This window comes from Vespula pensylvanica, chromosome 9 (assembly GCF_014466175.1).
Source record: "Vespula pensylvanica isolate Volc-1 chromosome 9, ASM1446617v1, whole genome shotgun sequence".
Lineage (NCBI taxonomy): Eukaryota > Metazoa > Arthropoda > Insecta > Hymenoptera > Vespidae > Vespula > Vespula pensylvanica.
In genome coordinates, this window is record NC_057693.1 from 3,396,550 (window position 1) to 3,405,373 (window position 8,824).

Sequence of the window (8,824 nt, forward strand, 5' to 3'; positions counted from 1 at the left end):
TATTAACAAATGAATATGATATGAAAGACTTAATAAATATATATGAGAGAGAGAAAGAGAGAGGAGAAAGAGGGAGAAAGTAAGAGTATTTTTATTATATATATGAAAGTTTCATAAGAAATATTAAGAAAATATAACGAATGATACAAAGATTATTAACAAATGTTTATACATATTTGAAAGAAATATAAATATTTTTTGGAATAAAAAGGCATAACTCTTGGTATATAAATAAAACGAATAAAATGGCTTGCCTGCACTCAGGAGTGCATGTGAAAAGTTCACAGTAAGTACATGATTGCATTCAGGAATGCAAATGAACAAACTATAGTAAGGATATACATTTCATATTCGGGATAATCAAAGATAAATGAATGCACTAATAAGGATACTTAATGAAGAAATATATAAATACGTCGAACTCTGGTGATTTTTTTTTCATTATACGATATTAAACTTGTCTAACAATAAATATATGAAATTTTATTTTATTCCATATATAATAATTGAATGATATTTAAATGGTGCAAATGAATTAAAGGAAAATTTGAATTATTCCGATAAGAGATGTATAAGTCTTGCTAGATGAATGAAGCGACATAAATGGCAGCCAGCACTCAGGAGTGCATATTAAAGTATGTCAAGGCTATACATTTTTATTTCAAAATTATCAACAAATGAATATTAAATGAGAGAATTACTAAGTATATATTGGAGGAGAAAGAAAGAGAGAGAGTATTTTTTATATAGATATATAAAAGGTTTATAAGAAATGTTGAGAAGATATAACGAATGATATAAAGATTATTAATTTATTAATATATATGTGTGTGTGATGATTATTTTTTTGAAATAAAAATGCATAAGTCTTGGTATATAAATGAAACGATTGAAATGGCTTGCCTGCACTCAGGAGTGCATATGATAGGTCATAGTAAATACATGCCTGCATTCAGGAATGCAGATGAACATATTATAGTAAGAATATGCATTTCTTGTTTCGAATGATCAAAATGAAAATGCACTTATGATATAATAAATAAATATTTAAATATTTTAATCTTATTATTTTTTTTAAGGAATAATATTTATTTAATAATAAATAAAGATTATTTCATACTCTTTGTAATATAGTAATATATTTATATTTAAACAGAGTGCAAGTGAATGAAAGGAAAATTTGAATTATTCTAAATTAGAAATGTATAAATCTTGCTGAGCGAGCGATATGATACAAAAATAACAGCCTTGCACTCAGGAGTGCACAAAATATGTCAAGATTGTACATTTCTATTCCAAATTATTTAAACACGATTATCAAATTAAATGGTCCACAGATATATAAGAAATATATATATATTTTTTTTTGTATATGTACATATACATGACAGATTCATAAGAAATATGAAGAAAAAATAATGAATGATATGACGATGAATTTATAGGAAATATTTATGTATATAGTAAGTAAATATGATTATTTTTTGGAATAAAAATGCATATATCTTGGTATATAAATGAAACGAATGAAAAGGCTGACCACACTCAGGAGTGTGAGCGAAAATAGTTCAGAGTAAGGACAGGTTTGCATTCAGGAATGCACTTGGATACTCAAGCATATAGATTTTTATTTCAGAATAATTTTGAATTTTTTATATAATTATTAGTAAATCAATAATTCTTTTCGTATCTTTTTTATATATACTCACTTTTTGATGATTATATATTTATATATATATTTTATCTAATGCCAACGTAGTCTTATCACAAGTTGTAGGATGGCTCATTTATTGTAAGAGTCATTTTATGACTTGTATAAATATAATCATCATCTTATATAAATTTTAATTATTGATTAAAAATCTATAAGGCTTGATGTAGTTAGGAAAGTTAGGATCTGTTAAAGCAAGCATTGGTGGTAAAACAAATTCATAAGAATAATATGCAAGAATATATTAAAACTATTTTGTCTGTAATATTTGTGTAATATTTTTATACATAATCTTATTTTCCTCTTTCAGATTTCCTATTTCATTACTATTTTATATACGTATACAAATTACATAGTTTTAAAATTGTGAAATTGTATTAGTATATTTTTTTTTAATTTAATAGATAAAAACGTGTCTTACATATAAACGATTTAATACGTACATCAGACACAATGTAACTGCATATTTCGCGTTAGTATAAACTGTATGATAGAAGATACATGTAATCTATTAATTAAATACAGATCTGATCTCGTTATGGATATGTTTATGGCGGTATACAAAATTGTGTATGTATTTTATAATACAACACAAGGTGTAGTATACTTTTGTTCTTTTCACTTTTTTTTTAACTTGATTTAATTGATAAATATTGTGAAATATTTACAATTCTTTTGTTTTCATAACGTGTCTTGAATAATTTACAACATATATTTGTAATTGCATTAAACAGTTGACAATTTATTGTGCAATTCTTTCTTTATATATATTTCTATATATTTGTATATAAAATCGACGCATAATTTTATATTTTTATTTAAATGTAAAACATATTTTCTAATGCATCGAGAATTCGATACATTCAACGCCAATTATATGACTTTTTTTTTGCTTTTATTTCAGCATTACAATCCATGGTTATATATATGTATATACAGTTTTTTATTTATTAAATTATAAAAATTATAAAAATATTAAATTATAAAAATTATATAAATTATAAAAATATACATGGATTGTAGATACAATTTTGTTTTTCCACACATGCCCTTTTATATAGTTTTTTGTTACAGAGAGGTGACATCTTTGCGTTTCAATATTAAATATTGCAAAATATCTCTTCACATATCAGTGAGTATTAACAACAGTGTTAAAAATAATATTTCAAGATTCGTTATATCATCATAATGGTATGTGGTATAAAAATAAATTGATAAAGACTACGAATATATTATATAAAATAGATTTGTGTTTCAGATTTCTCAGATGATTTAGTTAACAACAAATCCAAGCAAAATAATAATATGAAGATTTAATTAATTACTTTGAATGAAGAATTGGAATTATAAAAAATAAAAAGCAATGAAGCACGAATTGTTCTCTTTTTTTTTCTTTCTTTCTTTTCATTTAAAATATTTAAACAATTTTCAATCGATTTAAACAGAGTTGATTTCTGTTTCAGGAAATATCATTTAAATTGGCAAGATCCGATTCCACTCTTCGTTGGTTATTCTTTTCGTATTTGAGAATGTGTGTATGTGTGCGTGTGTGTGTACATGGAAAATAATTATTATTTTGATGTTTTATTTTTAGAAAATAATAAAATTATAAATTTCTTATTTCCACAGGTTATTTGTTCATCATATAAAATTTGCATATTGATTTTCTTTACTTCTTGTTTAATTGTAAAATATTTTAGATGTTTTATGTTCACAGGTGACTGTTGTTTTATTGTATGAAATTCGCACATTATTACAATTACTTCTTATTTAATTATGAAATGTTTTTTGATGTTTTATGTTTACAGGTGACTGCTGATTTATTATATGAAAATTGCACATTATTGCAATTGCTTTTTATTTAACTATGGAATATTTTTTGATGTTTTGTGTTCACAGGTGACTGTTGATATATTATATGAAATTCCCACATTATTTCAATTGCTTCTTATTTAATTATGAAATGTTTTTTGATCTTTTATGTTCACAGGTAGCTATGCTGTTTACATCATATGAAGAAATTTTGTATATAGAATTATATGTTCGATGATAAGATAATATATATAATACAATAAAAGAAAAACAAATTGGCCAATCATTAATCTTACAGAAGATTAAATTATTTTTGTTGTCTTGTAGATAATAATCTTCATAATATCACATATTTTTATCAGAAAATAATATTGAATAAAAAGCATAATTTTTATATAAAAATATATAGGCCATGTTTTTCTCTTTCTACTTTTAATTTCAACATAATGTACATCGAAGGATGTACAATATGTTCATATTAGTTTAATGGGAATAGAATTCCACATAAAGGGTTCTATTCTTTACCGGGTAAGTAGGTCGATATCAAACGAATTCATAAATTTTCGTCTAATCACAATGGAATAGAAAAAAATTTTTGATTCGTTTCGCGATTGATTTTCTTTCTCTTTCCAAATTATAATAATTATTATTGAATTGTAATAATATAATTATTATTGAATTAATTATTGTTATAATAATGATTTTATATAATTGGTTCCAAAGTAATTGATATTAATAATTGATATTAATAGTAGAGTCTTTAGCCCGTGGGTCTCCGTATGCAGCAACCTCCATGTGGTGAGACCTGGAAATCGATATTACTTGCGATATATGATAAATGTAAATAACGCAAGTACTGTCGAGCTAATGGCTGCATTTAAATTCAATCAAAATTTATTATGTTTTATGATGATCTTTTCCATTTTTCCATATTTTCTATTTCTTTTGTTTCGATGGAGATATAGATACATTATTTTATTACTTAATATATTTATTGTTATACATACTTATATTACATAATTTATTAAATCTTTAAAACAAAACTTCGTTCATCAAAATCGGTCAAGAATTACATGTGAATTCACTACATTGGTACGAACCATTATAAAATCAGGATTGGTGAACAGCTTTAATGATCTAAATGAATTCTGTTTAGTCAAATATTTTATCTGGGTAGTAATTATTTTTCGTTCTTTAGAAATTATTTTATTTATTTATTTTTTATAATAATAATAGTTATAATAATAATAATATATTCCCCTGTCTTAAAGGTATAAAGTCGAGAGTAGCGCTCTCTATACTTTTAGCAGCTCCTGCCGATGTTACCTACTTGTCCATTACAAGGTAGTCTTCATTGAGATATATTTAGAAAATTAAAAATATTGTTTTTCTTGTTATGAATAATACAAAATTTTAACCATAATCTTAGATTAACGCTTATTTAAAGGCTAATATATTCCATTTTCCAAATAATTGTATAATAATTGTATAATAAAATGTATATATAATAATTATGTAATAATGCAAAAGAAATCATTTTAATATGGCCCATCATAATATGGTTCATCATATTAATGATGAAACAGTCTCAGATTTGTATGGCATAATACAATTTTGTGTTCATTACATGCTTGAATTACCACTTCATCGTTAGTAGAACCAGCAGGGCTAGCAATGTAAGTAACTCCACTCTGTAATTTGATTGCAGTAATCATTAAAATATTTACATTTTTATCCGATCATAAAGCTACAAATTTATATATTAGAGAAATATACAAAATATACAAACCAGTCTAGCTCTGTCCACATTATCTCTAAATGGGAAGAAAGCATCACTGCTAATGGCAACATTGTTTAATTTTTTAATCCATTCTGTTTTATCATCTTCAGAGAGTTTCTCAGGAACTTCTTCATACATAGCTGCCCAAGTGGATTCATCCATGTCTTTTCCAATAGATCCATTGACATAATTATCAATAGCATTCGAAATTTCGGCTCTTTTTATACCTTTCTTGAATTTCATACCAACTACTTTAGGATGCTGTCGAAGCCACCTATGAATATAACAATAGATAATATTATAATATTTTTTGTAACAAAGTTTTAGTTAATATAAAGTATACTACCAATTATCGGCTTTATCTCCAGCTAATCGTGTACAATGAATTCTCGACTGTTGACCTGCACCAATTCCAATAACTTGTCCATCCTTTGCATAGCATACTGAATTACTTTGAGTATATTTTACAGCAATAGTTGCCACAATCAAGTCTCGCATAGCTGTTTCTGATATTTCTTTTGCATTAGAAACAATATTTTGGAAAGTTTGATTATTAATAATTGCATCATTACGCCTTTGTTCCATTGTAAGTCCATAAAGAACTTTATGTTCCATTAGAGATGGTTCATACGTTGGATCAATTTGTAGTATACAATAGCTACCATTTTTTTTTTTCTTTAAAATTTGAAGAGCTTCTTCTGAATAACCAGGGGCAATTATACCATCAGAAACTTCCCTAAAAATGGATGGTATTAAATAATAAATACAATAGAATTAAATAAATTTCTTAGATAAATATATAAATAATAAAAATAATAATAATAGTAGTAGTAGTAGTAGTAATATATTACCTTGAAATAATTTTAGCTGTCATGATATCACATGGATCAGATAATGCCACAAAGTCACCAAAACTAGACATTCTATCTGCTCCTCTTGCTCGAGCATAAGCAATAGATAAAGGTGTTAACTGATTAATAAGATCATCTACTTGACATAATTTTGCTTGCACCTCATCCAATGATACACCAACTGCTGCACCTGCTGGACTAACGTGTTTGAAGGATGTTGCAGCTGGCAATTTCAAAGCAGTTTTTAATTCTTTCACTAATTGATAACCATTTAGTGCATCACACAGATTAATGAAACCTGGAGAACCATTAACAACTGTTAATGGTAATTTATTCAAAGTTGTAAATATTTGTGCTGGTTTCTGATGAGGATTCATTCCATATCTAAGAGTGAGTTGTGAAATACCAGCACTATATTGTTTACGGAAAAAATCTGAGATTGCGTTATCATACTCTGCAGTATGCGTAAATGCTTTCAATGCTAGTATTTGTCTACAATCGAATTAAAATAATTTATATATTAATTTGATTAAAAAAAATTTTTTAATCTGTAAATAAAGTGTAATAAACAATATACCTGGTTTGAATGGATGTGTCCTTGTCAGAAGATGTTTCTATTTCTTTAATCACTTTTTCATAATCATTTGGATCACAAACAACTGTAACTCTAGAATGATTTTTTGCTGCTGCACGTAATAAAGTAACACCTCCAATATCAATATTTTCTATAGCATCATCAATTTTTACATCAGGCTTTGATATAGTTTTTACAAATGGATACAAATTGCATACTACTATATGGATAAGATCATAATTTTGTTTTTCAAGATCTCTTTGGTCCGATTCGGTAAGCCTGGCCAATATACCTATATATTACATAATATAATAATTATATACAAAAATAAAATATGTACACAATTTATATTAATAATAAACATTATAAAGAAATATTCAAAATTTTCAAAATCTAAATTAAAAGTATGTAATTATTAAGTATAAATAATATACCAGCATGAACAGCTGGATGAAGAGTTTTTACACGGCCTTCAAGCATTTCAGGTGCTCCAGTTATATCCGAAACATCTTTAACGGGAAGTCCAGCTTCTCTCAATGATTTAGCAGTACCACCAGATGCTATTAAAGTTAAGCCTATTTCATGTAATTTTTTACTAAGTGGAAGTAGGTTGGTCTTGTCTGAGACACTTAGAAGAGCTATGATTATATAAAAAATATTAATTATATCATTGATCGATTATTGATCACAATCCATTGATCATTATTTAATAATTCTACAAAATATTTATTTTGTTTTAATATTCTTACCTACTTTTCCTGCTGCCATTTTTTTTCCTTTACTTTACCGAAGAAAATAATAAAATGAATTTTGATATATAGAACAATTTATTATAGCACGTTATAATAGCACGTTACTTTCGAATCGAACGAAAGACATTCAAGAAGTGTTCGTCAAGGCGGCAATTGTTATCATTATAACTCTATTACAGGGCCGTATATAGAAAAGAATAACTTCAGTATTTATCAGGGTACTATAAATGTGCGAAAATAATAGTAATACGTAAGTAGTAATAACATCAATATTATATATATATTTCCTTGTGTTTTACTATTTGTAATTCTTTTGTGTACACTTTCATAAAATTATTTTAATTCGATTTCCTTCTTTTTATGCATTTGAATTGCTTTCTTTGTAATTAAAATTTAATAAGCCATATATTTTTTATTTAAATAAGTTTTGTTTTTTAAGTACTTAGTTTTTTCGTCTTAAATTCTTAGAGATTCAGAATCATAGAATAATGAGAATTTGAAAGCGACAGGTTCTTTAGTATTTAACGTCGTCACTGGATGGTAATAGCTATAAATAGTTTGAAATTACTTTATTGTGCCTCATTGATAGTGTATACTGATTTACAATTTACGTCAAAATGTCTCGCAATTCGCGGGTGTCCGTGTCAAATGTTATCAATATTGAATAAGATAAAATTATTACAGTAGTACATAATCGAATTTTTAAATACTTATATTAACAAATTTATTTGAGCTAGAGATAGAATTAACAAACATGTTACTTATTAACGTTCTTCTAGCTTGATAAATATATTTACATATAAATTATTTTGATTCTCTAATTGAATTTATAAGTTTAATATGCAATAACACAGTAGAGATAATAAAATATATTTTGTTGATAGCGAAACAGATAAGAAATTAGAAAAGAAATCATTCATCAAATTAAAGGAAGGAAGCCAAGGAAAAGTATCAGAAAATGTTAAGTATCGTTTTCTCCTATAATTTTCTTATTAATTTAGTTTTCAGAAAATAATGATCACATTTTATATGGATAGCTATATTTGGTGTAATTATACTTCACGATAGTTTTAAATGATAGTTTTAAAGTTACAGTGTATATTAAATAATTAGAAAAAACCATTTGGAATTTAGAAATTATCTTCTCGATTGGAAACTTTGAATCGAAAGAAATTATATTTTGTGATCATCATATCTTTCATATAAACAGTATAATATTTGAATAATCATAATAACTAAAGTTCTTTTAAAGAATATATGCTCATGAAGAGAGGCCTATGACCAAATAAAAAAGATGCATAGAAATAGAATAGGTTCAATAACATAATTTTATTAGGTTAAATA

The 8,824-nt window shown here is 25.6% G+C and overlaps 1 protein-coding gene across 1 annotated transcript; it reads right to left on the minus strand.

Moving 5' to 3' along the window:
• Positions 1–5,042: 5,042 nt before the first annotated feature.
• On the minus strand, positions 5,043–7,639 carry LOC122631598 (bifunctional purine biosynthesis protein ATIC). The gene is made up of 7 exons (XM_043817505.1): positions 7,478–7,639; positions 7,163–7,366; positions 6,732–7,020; positions 6,155–6,646; positions 5,650–6,039; positions 5,313–5,577; positions 5,043–5,214 (listed from the first exon to the last, which is right to left on the minus strand). Exons 1-7 carry the CDS (start codon positions 7,494–7,496, stop codon positions 5,095–5,097), a joined length of 1,779 nt encoding a protein of 592 aa, XP_043673440.1. The 5' UTR covers positions 7,497–7,639; the 3' UTR covers positions 5,043–5,094.
• Between the last annotated feature and the right edge of the window lie 1,185 nt (positions 7,640–8,824).